Source organism: Saccostrea echinata, unplaced genomic scaffold, assembly GCF_033153115.1.
Source record: "Saccostrea echinata isolate AGI-Se365-2 ecotype Australia unplaced genomic scaffold, CSIRO_AGI_Sech_v1 ptg000030l, whole genome shotgun sequence".
Lineage (NCBI taxonomy): Eukaryota > Metazoa > Mollusca > Bivalvia > Ostreida > Ostreidae > Saccostrea > Saccostrea echinata.
Genome location: NW_026889779.1, coordinates 35867887 through 35884732, shown reverse-complemented (window position 1 = coordinate 35884732; position 16846 = coordinate 35867887). Strand labels below are relative to the sequence as shown.

The 16846-nt window shown below is 32.7% G+C and overlaps 1 protein-coding gene across 3 annotated transcripts; it reads right to left on the bottom strand.

Annotated features, from left to right (window-relative positions):
• Positions 1–3632: 3632 nt before the first annotated feature.
• Positions 3633–15395, bottom strand: LOC133197789 (mannosylglucosyl-3-phosphoglycerate phosphatase-like). 3 transcript variants are annotated; one of them, XM_061333996.1, is made up of 14 exons: positions 15368–15395; positions 13010–13189; positions 12641–12727; positions 12362–12501; positions 11981–12106; positions 11421–11543; positions 10966–11131; positions 10692–10787; positions 10218–10385; positions 9639–9811; positions 8504–8581; positions 6026–6150; positions 5053–5245; positions 3633–3820 (listed from the first exon to the last, which is right to left on the bottom strand). In XM_061333996.1, exons 2-14 carry the CDS (start codon positions 13176–13178, stop codon positions 3710–3712), a joined length of 1755 nt encoding a protein of 584 aa, XP_061189980.1. In that variant the 5' UTR covers positions 13179–13189; positions 15368–15395; the 3' UTR covers positions 3633–3709. The 3 variants fall into 3 exon arrangements, 1 of the variants encoding a protein (XP_061189980.1); XR_009722447.1 differs by having other exon boundaries at positions 3738–3820; positions 4709–5245; XR_009722448.1 differs by having other exon boundaries at positions 3738–3820; positions 4709–5206.
• Between the last annotated feature and the right edge of the window lie 1451 nt (positions 15396–16846).

Genomic DNA, 16846 nt, shown 5'->3' with positions numbered 1-16846 from the left:
TATATGATATTTCGTATGTTGATGAACCAGCATGAGATAGCATTCTCATCATATGCCCTTGACCTCCATCTGAAAATGTTAGTATTTTTCAAAAAAAAATTGTCCAGGAAAGGGGGGGTGTCTTTATCATCAAAGATTATTTTACCTGGCAAGTGGGAATATCACTAAATACGTAATGTATGGCTTTCCACCAGGATCCATGTGTCCTTGATCGTATATTTTATAACAAAGTTTGAAATATTGGTGGATCATGCACAGATCAAAAGGGTGGGTGGGTGGGGTTGGAAAGTGACTTGTCTCCCTCCCCCAAGAAATAGGTGTGGACCCCCCCCCCCCCCCGGGAAAGAATTTCTGAATCCCCACATGTGGATATACATTGTACCACGAATATTACCATTCAACAGTACATATATTTTATCATAATCCAAATATGACCTCGACATCACAGTTTAAAGGTTTTTTTTTTCAAGTAAACTTAATGAGATTATGGGATTCTCAATAAAAAAAAAAAGATTGCCGAAAATCGATATTGCATTACCGATTTTTTTTTTTGACCTCCAGATATCCTTAACTTCTAAATTAAAAGCTAAAGATTTTGTATTGGAAACGTACATTTTCAGTGTTCTAAATTAGTTGCAATTATGGTTGATTTCAAACAAGGGTCAACTAAATGTAAAAATACAAAAAATCATATCTACTGCATAAGTTTATATTTGCATAACAATATTTCCTAAAATACTGATAAAGTTAATTAATATAGATATTGACAATTCAATAAATCACAATGAAAATGTTTCATCTGCCTTCTTTTAACATAAATAATTCAAAGGAACATACTGGATATAATTTCAAAATTTTTATAATTAGTACTATTTGAATTGATTATACATGTAAAGAAATTCTCAGAGAACTGTACAATTCTTACAGTTAAAAAAAATACCAGTTTAAAAATTTAGAGTATCTCAAAATGTGCAAACTATTGAACATCAAGCTGGCAATTTTATAGCACTGAATACCCGTAAAAAAGCTGAACCTTTACATGCAATAAAACATATCACAATGCCCACTTGAGTTAAATTGCTCTTTCTGAGAATATATACAACATACAATGTATTTTTGTTCCTCTTTCTATATCAGCTCCAGGGGTCATGGAAGAACAAACATGAATGTATACATAAATCAATCTACTATATGTATGAAGGTACCGGGTAGCATTTGTATCACAGATTGTAACCGTAAGTGTTAGATTATGACCCCCCCCTCCCCCCCCCCCCACAAATGATTCTACATGCCTTAAAACCTGTTATTTGATTTTTTACTTTGCTGTATATGACTCTTTCATTCTCTTGTGATGTGTATGGTTAACTATTCACTCCTAGTGTGGCTCAAGGATTATGAATTGAACAAAAATTACCAGTATATGTACTCCTAAAACTATATGAAGAGGCTCATTTGCATAGTTAAAAAATGATCTATCAAGGAAGAAGTCAAAAATATAAAAAAAAAAAAAAGAAAAAAAAAGACTGCATGGAAACACAAACTACAGATAGTAAAGGAAATTAATGCAGGGATATAAACTCTGAAATTGCCAAAAATAATAACAAAATGCAAAATCTGTTGGATGCAGATTCCTATTCACATGAGCCTAAAAGCCTAACAAGCCTATTTTTTTGTAACTTGAAAACATATTTCCTAATATGTGAAAACTTTGCAGAATAAAGCAAAATTAATGGAAATTAACATAAAAATCTATTATGATCTTTCATTTTCAAAATATATACATACAGTAAAACCTCATTCATCATCGGATACCCAAGGTTGACTTCGTCTTTTACTCATCACCTGTTGGCAAACTCACCGAAATATTGTATGTAATTAATATGCACAGGTCATTTGATTGGCTGCTGCACAGAATCGTGAAGGCTTATCAACGAATCACACTTTATGTTACGTATTCAGCAATGACAAATGCTAGTCAACACACCAATTGTAAACAAATCCACTCACCGGTGCATTTAGCAGATTGAGAAAGTAACTCCTATATTATTCCTGAATGGGATTTAATGCCAGTGACATGCACGACATGTTTTTTTTTTATTTTAAAACAAAATTCGCATGTTTTAACAGTGTCACAAAAAATTACCATAAATAGCAAACTTATAAATGTATTTTCAAAACTGAAGAGTTCAAACTTTCTGATTGGTTGTCTATAATCAACGAATTTGCATAAAAAAAAGACAGTATTTCTGCAAGTTTGCCAATGGGTGATAAGTAAAGGACAAGAACATCCCTGGGTATCTGATGACGAACCTCATTATCCTAAAACTCAATTTGGGGATTTGACATACTAAAGTTAAAAATATCTGTCTCATGGTCATAAACATGTATTTAATTTTTAAAATGAGTCTTGTATGCACTACGGTATATCTTGTCTATTTATAGTCCTTATGTAATCTAAACAAGTGCAAAAGGTTCACAAAACTTCAAATTCACCAGGTTTGAAGCCATATAAAAACCATCAGCACAGCAGAATAATGTGAATTTGTGGAATAAAATACATACATGTATGTAAACACGTTAAACTAATGTACACACAAGCCAGAAGATGGAGGGATACAACTGAATAGATTCTGAAAGCATACATGTATTTAAGGTGACATGAGTGGATAGGCAAAAAGGGTACCCAAAAGGTACATTATGTACATACATGTATATATACTTTGTATGGAGCCAAATTGTATATTCAAAATACGATGGTTTTATGTACATATATTTACATTTGCAAATGTTTTCTTTTATATAACACTATTAAAAGCAATGCGTATCTATATCCGTATAAACATGGGTTCCTCGCGTCAGAAACGTTCGATGTAATTTCTCAGTGACATCATAAAGGGTCGACGCACAATCAATAGATCAAACTCGTGCTGTTGAGTTTGAAAAAATAAAACATTTCACACGTTGAAGGTTATAATCAGGCTACTATATAATATGAATAAGTCACAAATGTAAATATAAGTAATAAGGTATCATTTTAAAACATCTTTCGGGATATAAATACGGGTTGGTACGCGATCAAATTTACCATAAAGCCCTTCGGGCTTTATGGAATTTGATCTCGTGACCAACCCATATTTATATCCCGATAGATGTTTAAAAATGATACCTTATTTCTTAAATATATACTTTGTATAAAATTAATTCTTTGCATTATATTCATAATAGACTGGTTTTAAGTTATAACAATACTATGCCTTATGAAGGCATAAAATTATAGGGGTGAAAAAAATCTAAAATGCATTTAATTGCTTAAACATGATGAAATATCACTTTTTTTGTTAAAATGATTTGGAAGCACTGCTGTATTGTTGGAAATGAGGTGTAAATTACATCTCATACATCAATGCAGAAATATGTACATCTAACGTGTAAAAAAAAAAAATAGAAGCAGTAAGTACATTGTACTTATAAATAAAACCTAACACCAACTGGCTATCTACAACAATTAATAATCAAAACAGAGCAAAACATAACTACTCTAGATTCCGATATAAGCTATATATGTAAAACTCTTATATATATGTATTTAAAGAAAAGTACATAAATAAAATGTAAATAAAAAATCATAAAAAATATACACATGCCTTTCCAATAAATCTATCTTATAAATCAGGTACTGGTAACTAATATTACTGAACTTATTTTTGATCTACATCAATAAAGAGTGGTTAGCTATAACAGTATCGCCTTCCTCCTCTAAGTCCACTTCCTTACAAAGTGTCAAAGCCTGCATCTTTTGTTCCAACATTTCTGTTTGTATCTGAAAATAATGATATAAAAATTATATATCACTCTATCAACACAACAAAACAATCATTACCAGACAAGTATGTGATATAATCGTATATGTATAGTAACTGTTGTATACAAGTATTGAATTTTTCAATGTAAAATATTACTTCTTTCATTAAGTTAATAAAATTAAATATTAATTTATCTGATCATTAAAAAGTAGTTAAGCAACCATCACCTTTTTTCTTTTCTTTTTTCTTTTTCTTTTTTTTTTAAATTTTAAATTATTTTATTCTTGCTTGGTAGAACTGCAATCTAGAGCATTAAATATCCCTTTCAAAGTGTATTTCTACTCACTACAAACAGAGCATGCATGGGATATGGAGAGCAGGTATAGTATCACTATATGATTTAACTGATGGTGTTACAGTATAGTGTGTTATGGATACCTATTTTTGCTACAAATTGGGGTAGACTATTCCTGACATTCATCATACATGTAATGTGGAATAATTAATGATACAGTAAAACAAGCTTAAAGTGCAAGGGATTGGTGATTTCTGATCATAATAAGTGTTATTTGCTATATCCGATGCATTAAAAATAGGCTTCAGAAATTCCAAAAATGAAAATCACTTCACTAAAAGCATAAATTCATTATACGCATTTTCACTATAACCATGTTTTACTGTATTGTACTAGTCGTATAATAATTTCTTTCAATTAAACAAACTGCTACACAAATGTTAGTAATGTCTGCAAATGCAGTGTTACCCAGAAAGAATCTGTATTAATCAGCTGTGCTATGCTACTATTTACTACATGTACAGTGTACTACTAAGAGGACAATCATTTTTTAGTACATAAAAAGCTGTGTTTCACCAATTGCCACATAGAATCAGTGCATATAACTCACCTAACATTTGATATAACATAGCTGACCTGCAAAATACACTCAGAAAGCAAAAATATCCATATACAATTGGTATACTATGTAAAATTAATTGTTACAACCTAGCATATGTACCGGTACTTCAAAATTCTCTATCGTAACATTCATCACTATTTGTTTATTTTCTTTTTTAAAAACCACATCAGTCCCAATGACATCAGTGACAATCCAAATATCAACCCCTTATTTTTCCAGAATCTCAAGATTCCACCCTCTGTATTTTCAACACTTATCTTTTCAACTCTTATGTTTTCAACATTCTCCCTTTTAACACTTGTCTTTTCATCACCCTCACTACAGGGATTCACCTGATCGTCCAGTAGAATTATACGTCCCTCAACCTCAGGGGACAGATGACATTGTTCCTCTTCCTCGTTATAGACGCTCTTTTGACGACTCAGGCGACGCTCCAGTTTGGACATGGTGGCGGCTTGGTCCAGTTTGCGGGCCATGCTCCGTTTTCTGAGGTTAGAAATAAACTTTTGCACCAGCCCTCTCTTCCTGATGTCCAGTTAGTAGTCCAAACAAAATGCATGCAAAAACACAGAAACACAAAAGTAGAAATGCAAACATTTGAATAGGTATAACAAAAACAAACAAACAACAAATTCATGCAAAAACAAAAGGACCATGGCAAAAGTCAAGGCAATTTAAGTCAACAATAACATCTTAAACTGGACTTAATTCTTTCATTATAAATCCTCTTCACAAAACTCAACATTTTTTTTATGCTTACATGCACTAAACTGTTTCTCAATCAATATCATAGAGCTTTGAAACTGCAAGGCTGATTATTTCTAATAACTTTTAGCAAAAAGATAACTTGTTCTCTTCTGGCTAATCCCATGCTTTATTAAACTTTTGTATGACTTGGCATTAAACATAATTTTTTCTTCAATTCACAATTGGGATAAAGGAAGTGAGTTTCATTGACTAGTTGTTAAATTTCATAGATATCTTAATGAAAATTTTTTTCTCATAAAAAAAATTAAAAAAATTATAGCACATTCATAGTGGCAGATGTTGTCAACTAATAATAATGTTTTCTATGAAATATGACCCCCCCCCCAACTTTTTTGATAATTTGGCACTGTACTTAATAAAGTTTGAAAAAATGTATTTTACACTAGTCAGAACAAAATTCTCCTTAGAATAGTTAAAAAAAACACATAGTACATCCACCAACCCACCAAGTACTGTAAAAGAATTCACTGAATACAAATGATTTATCCTCATTCCCACAGTTAGTTCACATGTATTTAATATTGAGTATATACCAACCTAACTAGTCCCACCAGACTTTGTCTGTGACCAGACTTGCATTCCTTGACACCTTTCATGATCTGAATGGATTCAAAATGGTTTCTCACTCCTGTACTTAGTGAACAACACTGCTCCGAGGTTACCTTGTGTAAGAAAACAATATAGAGAAACAATGACATACATGTACATATGGTCAACTTTCATTAACAGTCAAGACTATTTCATTACAAGTTGTACTTATCTGTTAATCTTATTTTGAAACATTTTCATATATCGTAGCATGTAGTAAATGTGTAACTTTATGACTCAAGTATTCAGAAAAAAAAATCCATTATATAAATGAGTTTTACTGGATATAAAAAGGCTTTTTTAAAAGTACAGGTGACTCTCGATGGCTCGAACTCCGATCTCTCGAAGTTCTCGATCTCTCGAAGTGAACCTCCGGTCCCGTTTTTTTCTTCTATATAACTAAGCAAATTTACTTCCTATCTCTCGAACTTCCGATCTCTCGAAGTTCTCTATCTCTCGAACCAAGACCTGGGTCCCGTTTCACACATTTCATTGTTTTTTACTCTCTATCTCTCGAAGTTTTGATTGCGCGTGTGCACACGCCGATCAAGCGTAAAATTAATGCAGCTTAGACTTACCTGGATAACAGTGAACGCCTCGGGCTGGCATGGAGGTGTTAATTGGGTGTTTACATAGATGACACTATACCTGTGAGCATCCAAGTGTTGATATAATTAATTGGTTACAATTGGTAAACTATAAACGAATTGCTTCACAACTTATTTTGACCTGACAGCGAGACGATAATTTTTAGAAAATAATTTAAGAGACGTGTCAATAATTTTTCATAGATTATAAAGTTTTATTAGAGTTTACATAATCCCAGCATGACAAACACTACACAAGAAATCCTATCTGAAGAATTGAATACCCATTTAATACGAGAAATCTGTTGAAGGAGCCGATGAAGCCCTGGGGGTAGCCACGCCGACGATTGCTATTCAGGTATCATGTAATTATGAAATGAGAACAAATAAATACTGAAACTTAAAGAGATCGTTTTATTTATTCAAAATACGATCATTGTTGTTGAAATCAAGTGAATTACCTGTAAAATACGAATGAAAACGTGCAACGACATTATCGACATATACTTCCGGTATTTATAATAGTAGAACAATGATGATCGGAACTGAAAATTCCGGAGTTTATTCACTTTCAATCTCTCGAACCCCTCGATCTCTCGAACTTTTCTTGCGGTCCCTTGAACTTCGAGAGATCGAGAGTCACCTGTATATCAAATACCAAATAAAATTTTAAATGTAAAGTACATGTATCATTTATCTAGGATCCTGTTATTACAGTTTCACTAGCCATGGGTGACAATTTGCTCTCCTTCTCTTTTGAAAAGAGGAGGGTCACCCTTAACCAGTGAAAGAGGAGGCACGCAGATTACCCTTGGCTGGTGAAAAGGGGACTCTCACACTTGGCTAGTGAAAGAGGAGCTATATCGAGAAACAATAAGTGAAAAGAGGAGAGAAGCAAATTGTCTTCCTTGGTAAGTGAAAGAGGAGAGGAACAAATTGTCATCCTTGACTAGTGGAAGAGGAAAGAAGTGGATTGTCTCCCTTGGTAAGTGAAAAAAAGAAAGGAGCAGGTTGTCATCCTTGGCTAGTGAAAAGAAGAGAGGAGCAGGTTGTCATCCTTTGCTAGTGTAAAAAGGAATGGAGCAGGTTGTCATCCTTGGCTGGTGTAAAGAGGAGAGGAGCAGGTTGTCATCCTTGGCTGGTGTAAAGAGGAGAGGAGCAGGTTGTCATCCTTGGCTAGTGAAAGATGAGAAGAATGGATTGTCTCCCTTGAGTAATAAAAAGAGGAGAGAGCAAGCTGTCATCCTTGGCTGGTGTAAAGAAGAGAGGAGAAGGTTGTCATCCTTGTCTGGTGTAAAGAGGAATGGAGCAGGTTGTCATCCTTGACTGGTGTAAAGAGGAGAGGAGCAGTTGTCATCCTTGGCAGGTGTAAAGAGGAGAGGAGCAGGTTGTCATCCTTGGCTGGTGTAAAGAGGAGAGGAGCAGGTTGTCATCCTTGGCTGGTGTAAAGAGGAATGGAGCAGGTTGTCATCCTTGGCTGGTGTAAAGAGGAGAGGAGCAGGTTGTCATCCTTGTCTGGAGTAAAGAGGAGAAGAGCAGGTTGTCATCCTTGTCTGGTGTAGAGAGGAGGAGAGAATATCATTACCCTTGGCTGTGTAAAGAGGAGAGAAGATCATCATCCTTGGCTAGTGAAAAGAGGATAGAATTGAAAAGAGATCATCACCCTTGGCTAGTGAGAATAGAAAAGCAGATTGTTACCCTTGGCTAGCAAAAAAGAGATGAGCAGACTGTCACCCTTGGACAGTGAAGATGTAGCAATTAAGGAAGACATTTACCAGTATTAATCCCAGTATATGCATATTTAAATTTCTTAGAAAATTCGGTAAAATGCTTTCCTTACCAACACTGGGCAATTCTTGAAGACATCATATCCATCCTTGCCCTCTGAAAGGTACTCCTTAGTGCAGAGTTTGTATTTCTGTTGAAAAATTCACAAAGTTAATTCAAAAAACTTTCAGTTTTTGCAGTTTTTTATCTCATATGACAAGATATTTTCTGACAAAACACTAGTTAACTTTATATCACTATGCATTTTCAGAGATAAAAAACCTCAAACTTTTCTTCAGCACATGTTCAAGTTCATAGTACTAGTGCTTGTAATATTTTGCATTTAGAATAACGCCATAACGCATTTAAATTATATAAATAATCTAATGCAGAAGCTATTAATAGTATCTTTTACGTGAATTTAAACCTAGTAAGCTTTTGATTGGTCGGTTGAAATTTTTTTTATCTAGATATTAAATTCCTCCAACATTTCAATGCTACTTAATGTATTACCAAAAATTCACACATTTTTAGCATTGCAAACTTTTCAAAACAACCAACAGCTTACTCACAACTTTGTGTATATATTGAATTTCAGCCACTTCAGTGCACACTCAGAGTGTAATGTAAGAAAATAAATGTACTAAATTTCAATGTTCTCTGTAATTGAATGTGTGATGTAAGATTATGACAAGAAAATTGTGTGGTTATTACACTAGTTTCCTCAAACTCTTACCACAAAATGTTGGAAGACACCCACAAAACTTAATTAGATTAACAAAACAATATCCCAGTGGATTACAATGCTTTTTGTATTCACCCTTTCCTTACTGGAATAAAATCAATTTGAATATACTCAAAGTTTATAAATATCTGCATATAAAACTGGTAAATTAGCCTTGCAATTCTTGAAAATTCTTGCGAAGTTAAAGTTAAGAATAAATACTTATACATACAGCTGAAGTTCATTATCTCTAACACTGATATCTCGAATACCAGGGATATGTCGAAGTGATTTGGCAGTCCCAACCATTTATTTTTTTTTATGTTTTAACCCTGGTTACTGTATCTCAAATCATCTGATATCTCAAAGTTAAATCTTGGTCCATCGGATTCAAGATAACAAGATTTGACTGTACAATGTAAGTTTTCTCTTTTTAAGAAATAAGGCTTTCCTCTGGAAGAATGCACAATATGAATAATCTTACTTTTTTTAGATCGATAAATTGCCCTTGTACTTTGACCAGCTCTGGATCTACTCTCTGTCCTTTAGGCTTGCTGGGATTAAATCCAAAGGTAATGCCTGCCACTTGAGGAAACCGACCTTCCAATTTGGGGTATGCTGACACACCATTTTCTAATGCTTTTATTAACTGTTTTCCTGTTTAAATGTAAAATCATGTTGATTTAGATTAAAACAAGACATAAATTTAGAAACTTAGAAATACACTAGAAATAAGTGCAATAGTCATACATGTATATAACCAATTCTTGGTCTCCTTTCAGAGTTAAATTTATGAAAAAGCCATTCTTTGAAAAATGAGCTAATTGCAACAGCACTTTGCAAATTGTGATTGGCTTGAAAACTAGAGAGGAATCTAATAACTAACTCTATGTGTCCCAGCAATACAGGTGGCAAATGTCAAAAGATTCATTTTGTATACCATCCAGAATAAATATAACTCCAGTTGAATGAAATGCTGCTTGGTATAAAGTAATAACAATAATATTTCTGTCCCACAATACCCGATTCTAGACCCAGCTTTCTTCTTAATACATCCTCTTACCAGTGACCTCGATGACTACCAGCTCATCCACCAGGGGGAGTATGGTGAGTAAATCACGGAGTTTGAAGCGCCCTTTGGGGTGGATCCTGTCTGATCGGAATGTCCCAGAATTTAGAATAGCACAGTCAGCTTGAGAAATCTCCAACATAATGTCTGTCACAAAGTTTCCTACAAAGAATATCACAAGCCAAGTCTTTAGAAATGAAAAATGTTAAAATGTTTCAGATATATACTCCATTACTGGTATATGCCTTTTATAGTACATGTACCACAATGCATCTGATTTGCTCAATCATGCTAAAGACTTCATTCAAACTGATGCCAGATTTGGGGAAAAACTTACAATTATTAATGGCATGCATCATCTTTTAACATAAGCAGTGACATCAATGTGTTGCTAGAGATATGGTATATGAATAAAACACAGTTAAATTATATAAAAACAAAGACTACAAGAATTTCTGATAAACATACCTAGATTTGTTTCCCTTGACCTTATAGCAGAGAATCTGCCATCAAGTTCCACATTCATATATCCCAATACTTCCTCCATTTTACTGTTAATGTCGCCTAAATATAAGTATAATCAAGATATTACGTATACATTTTGTAATGAAAAACTTGATAAAGCTGATATTTTATATAATTTACAAAAAAAAATATTATCCTAAATCACTGATGACTTCATATTATTAGGTCTGACAAAAGATCAATTCCTTTTTCACTATCAATAAAATGTTATATCAACCTTGCATATGTTTGACAATTTCCAAGGTTTCTGGATCCTCTGTGATATTAGACGTGACGTCCACCTTCTCAATGTCCACATGAAGGCGAAGTCCATTCCTCTTAATGGTGATCTTACTAAGGTTACGGAAATCAGTTCCACTTTTCACAATGTTGATGTCATTAACCTAGGAGATGGAAATATATTTGACTAATTTTTCTTCAAATGAATTTTTTTTTTACATTTGATATTTTGTATTTCTTATAGAAAACGATGCCTTAAAAGGCAATTTATGTACATACACAATTTTCTTTCAGTTTCAACATGACATGATTTTCACTGCACTTGAAGAAAAAAAGTAACTATTAAAAGGAAATTTGTCATAGTATTTCAAAATAATTTGATAAAAAGGGCTTTCTTAACATGAAATAATCTTTCTAATGATTTATGAAAAGCCAGTGTATGAGAACACTCACTATCTCTAGACCGTAGTCATGATCATGACCTGCAAGTATGATGTCAATATCTGGTACTTGTTCTGCAAGGTGCCGGTCATTTGGCCATCGCATGTGAGTCAAGGCCACAATTAAATCAACTCCCTGAAATTTACCATACACAATCATAAAAAGTTGTAGTTAACTGAAATCTGTGAGAAGTTATTGCAGAATATTTACACAAAGAGCAACTATATTTAGAGTATTTACCTGTACCTGTATTTAGAGGTTAATTGAACCTTAACATAAAAATGTGTATAATTGAAATCTTAACAATTTCTTTTTTCCAACATTTCTGACACATTAAGTTCTATAAAGTCTACCAACACAAAAATGAATGAACTGTAGGCCTTTTATCTCTGACAATTTTTTTACTTGTGTTCCCCCTTTAATCATATATAAAGTGATTTAATTCTGGGTTCATAGCAGGTAACACTACTTAATTGTTTTACAGCTGTTTTTTTAGCTTTACAAACTGAAAAAAAGGTGTTCTATAATTATGTTTCACTTAAAATGAAAAAAAAAGTGTAAGAGAATGCTACCTTTTGCTTTAAATCCTTGCAGAGTTCTTTCCCTTTAGAAACAAAATCTATATATGTAACATCTTCTGGGTCCAATGTTGCTAGAGTATCAATCCACTCCTCTTCCACTAAGCCAATCACTCCTACCTAATAAAAATAAAACAAACACCTGAACCAGAATTGTACTTTTAATGCTTATTAATGCTTTTCACTTAAGAGAATCATCTTTGCTAACCAAGGGTTTCTGATCCACTCCACTCCTCACAAACCCTTGGGCTTACATGGAGTGAATTAGATCAGAAAACCTTGGCTAGCAAAGATGTAATAGTTAATAGTATGTTCTTATTTACAAGTATACCTCTTTATAGCTTTCTACAGGTTAATAATGATAAACACCCTTACCTTATACCCATTCCATTCAATAACACATGACTCCTGTCCATCTGCCAATGATTTTTTGGTCAAGTTGTCTGTAACATTACTGAGTAACCATGGAAACTTGGTCTTCTCTGTCATCTCACACAAATGATCAACTCCAAAATCTAGCAGTTAAGATTACAGGTATACAATATTTGATCTTTGAAACAATTAAATATCAGAACACTCATACTCTTCGTTTCACTAAATTTTTACAGTTAATATAAACAAAAATCTAAGTTTTATCCAAGAAAAAACATTTACCAAAGTCATGATTTCCAAACACTGCAGCATGTGTGCCTACTGCATTTAGGATTGGTATCATCTGTTCACCCTTTAAGAATATGCTCACTTAAAAAAAAAAAAGAGTGAAGTTTTAAAACATTTAGATTTTTAGTTTTGCATAGTGTATACAAATGCTATTTAAATTTGAAATATGAAAACCTTACTTTTTCTCATTCAAAAGTTTTGACCAAGGTTACAAGTTTCTGTGACAGACTTACAGAGATCAACAGACAGACTGAGGTTAAATGTCCCCTCACTTTATCCAAAGTGGGGGACAAAACTATCAACATGATTATGACATGTACATAACTTATGATAACTATACATGAAATTTCAAAAATGACTTACACAATGAAGGATTCAGTACATCCCCACTAAACAGGACCAGGGGGTTCAGTGACTGGTAGGATTTGACACAGCCAACAAATCTAGCAGCCCCACCCACAGGCTCATCTTTCTGAGGTTCAAGGTTATATACATCATTGAAGTGAAGGATTACTAGATCATTTTGTGGCATCCTTCTTTCATCTGTTAATTAACATAAAATCATTACATAATCTAGTACCCTACTCCTCTTTCAGTATAAATGTGAAAAGAAAAAAATAATAATTGGGATACTCTAATAGGTAAAAGAAGAAATTTTTTTTAAAAGATAAAACATAGTACCGGTACATTTCCTGAGTTTCCTGTGTATGTGTGTTTTTTTTTTTATAATGGATAACATTTGCAAACAATCATGCATGCATGTACATATAAAAACCTTATCAAATTACCAAATGCAGTCATTGCAGTGACAGATGAATGCAAGCAACAAAAGAACAATTGATAAAAACTTGTTTACACAGAGTCTTATACATGTACACACAAGGTCTCAAAAGATGCATTTTTTATTACATGTGTACATTTAAACATGTTAAACTTGAGAGATTTACTGGCCTGACACATAATGCAAACAAACCTACTCAACACGGCTCAAGTATGAGTTATACAGTAATGCTACAGGTAAAATACAGGTAACACACACACACAAAAGTCAGAATTAAAAATTATATTTTTATAAATATAGAGCTGCATGAATTGTGCTTCCTTGCACTCTTCTTTATTTTATCATGATCATAATCCATTGTTGACTAGATTTATATTTTTGAAGTATGGGATCTTACAGTTCGTGATCAAAATTTAAATACTTACAAGAATGACTGCAATTAATTTCTATAATATTACTGTGGACTATGTATAAAAACATTACTCTTTTTTCAATTCTTTTGAGAGGAAAATCTCTGTACGTTTTTTAAAGGTGCTTGGACACAGATTTGAAGTTAATATTTTCTCAGATTTTCTGTATAATTTCATGACTTATATGTTGCTATAGCATTTCATACTAAAATATAATAAAAATCTTATTTCATCTCGAAGTTATTGGAACTTCAAATTTCTGGACGCATTTGATTGACACATCCTTGCACTTTCACAATTTTTAATTTTATTCTTAATACTTAAGAAAAGTGGCAGTTTTGTTGTGTATAAATGAAAAGTATTAAAACTATAATCCAGAAAATTCAGAGTAGAAATGTTTGAAAGCAAAACCCACTCACAGTATTGTCAGTCCGTGCTCAGTGGTGTGTGCAGACTTTAACAATTGAACTCACCCGGTGAATCATAAACATTAACAATAACAGAGCTCGTGCCCTGTTTACAGAAACAGTTTACGTTTCACGGGTGTATTCAATTTGTTAAACTCTGTACACAACACTGAGCACGGGCTGATGATATTAGTGAGGGGGTTTGCTTTCGCACATTTCTACTCTGAATTTTCTGGATTATAGATGTAATGTTTTTCATTAATACAGAACAAAATCGCTTCTTTTCTTAAATATTAAGGATAAAAATAAAATTTGTGAAAGTGCAAGGATGTGTTAATCAAACACGTCCAGGAATTCATAGTTCCAAGAATTTCCAGATAAAATAAGTTTTTAATTATATTTTCGTGTGAAATGCTATTGCAATATATAAGTCGTGATATTATACAGAAATTTTGAGAAAATATTAACTTCAAATCTGTGTCTAAGCACCTTTAAAGGAGAAAAAAAAATCACAATCATTTTATCAAGTTACAGTTTTTATCAAATGTGGCTTTGAAACTTTTAATTGACATTTATTTCCATTTAAAAGATGTTAAATCCACCATAAGTGATAACACATAGAAATAAGTCATTAAACATATTCAGTAAAAAGTTATTTTGAAGCCTTTGGCTGTATGTGTCATGACATAATATATGACATATAATCTATATATATATATATATATATATATATATATATATATATATATATATATATATGTAAGTCTGACAAAATATATCAACATACATTGCATAACTTTTAATTAGCTTTTATACTCTATCTTAATTCTTAATCTGACGTAACTGATACAGGGCCTCACTGTATGTATGCAGGAATTATGTTGATTAGCAATATCAGCTAATTAAATTTTTATTAAAAAAACACATTCACGTAATTTCATGCACACCCTTAAAAAATGTATCACCGTTGCCACACAGCAATGCCTAATCCCCCCCCCCGCCCGATTTTTAGTCATTGGAATTTGCAAATACACTCTTACAAAGTCGTGGCATTTAAAGCATTATCTTTTAGAAGTTGTCAAAGCTTCATTCTAATTAATTGATTTTCAAAGCAAATACTTACATAAGGATATGACGAAAAATATGAGCAATCAATATTTTTCATCTGCTTCGAATATTTTGATTCTTCCGGATTGGAACTCTTTTGTACTTCCTTTTCACGTCGGCCATCGGTTTGAGGTATGACAGACCGTTGTATCTCTGATATATCTAGCAATATCCCCAACATCATTTGTTATACAAGATAAATAAAACTATATATACACGAAAGAGATCGATACAAAAGTAAACATCAGAGTTTTTTCTTGAAATGAAGTAGTGAAACGTAATAAGTGACGAAAATATATGACTGTTTACACACAGAGATCTAAGACTATTTAAGTAGGAAATTTGGTTTTATAAAATTTGGATTATTGTTTTACGTCAGTTATGGGGAAAGTCCCATAGAATTCAATTCTAGAAATTATCACTTAAGTGTGGATGGGTATCATCGTGAAAATCGCAACTGTTATTTCCTTGGAACAATCTTGAAAACTTGCTGTTACCGAAGAGTGCTATTTCATTGCATTTATATTTTGAATAAATGTTGTAAACATACATTTAATCAGAGGTCAGAGTTTGCAAAACTTGAAAAATTATGTCGGTCAACTTTCAAGGTTTTGCAGGGCATTTGCTAAAAAGAAAAAATGGAGTGTTGGATGTGTTTTTCATTGCTTATATCAGGTCTGGTACAATCACTAGATTTAGCTACGTAGCTTGAATTACTTACATCGCTTTATTTACCTACCTGAAGTAGCTTTATTTAGCTACTAAATCAGACTTATTTCTTAAATAAGAATTTTTCCCAGAAAGTGCAGAAAATTGCTCTTTGATGCAGTGATAATTTTCAACTTTGAACTCATCTAAAAACAATTCATGAAAAAATCACTCTTGGAGATGCGTCTTTTTTTGCGCAATTGCAATCAAAGTTCTAAAAGTTTTGGGGCTATATACAACAGTTAATTTGTGACCTAACAGTTACTTCTTGAGTGTAATAACAAAGAAAACCAGTTTTGGTTAACATGAGCACAATGTGAAGTAATCATACTTATCCATGCCTCATCGCGCACAAGGTGTGTACAGTTACTCAAACAGTGGGAATACATATTTTCCTTAAAAGTGATCAAACGCAGCAATGTTAAAACTATCTCTGCTTTAGATTGATTTTTAAATGATACCTAGAATAAATATTAGTAGACATTTTCTTGCGACTTTTTGTCTTTTTAAAATAAAAAGCAAAATTGTGAAAAGTTGCCTTGAAATAGCTAAATAAAGCTACCTGAGGTAGGTAAATAAAGCTACGGTATGTAATTTTAGCTACGTAGCTAAATGTACTGATTGTACTGGACCTGTATATGAAACATGTCAATTGCTTTTGAACTCTAAAGTCCAATCATTTTATCAGAAATAAATCATATTTCATCAATTGTGACACAAATTTGGTATTTTACACTTTAAAATTGCTTCAGCTTGTAAATGTATAATTTATCGTGGACACATTTTA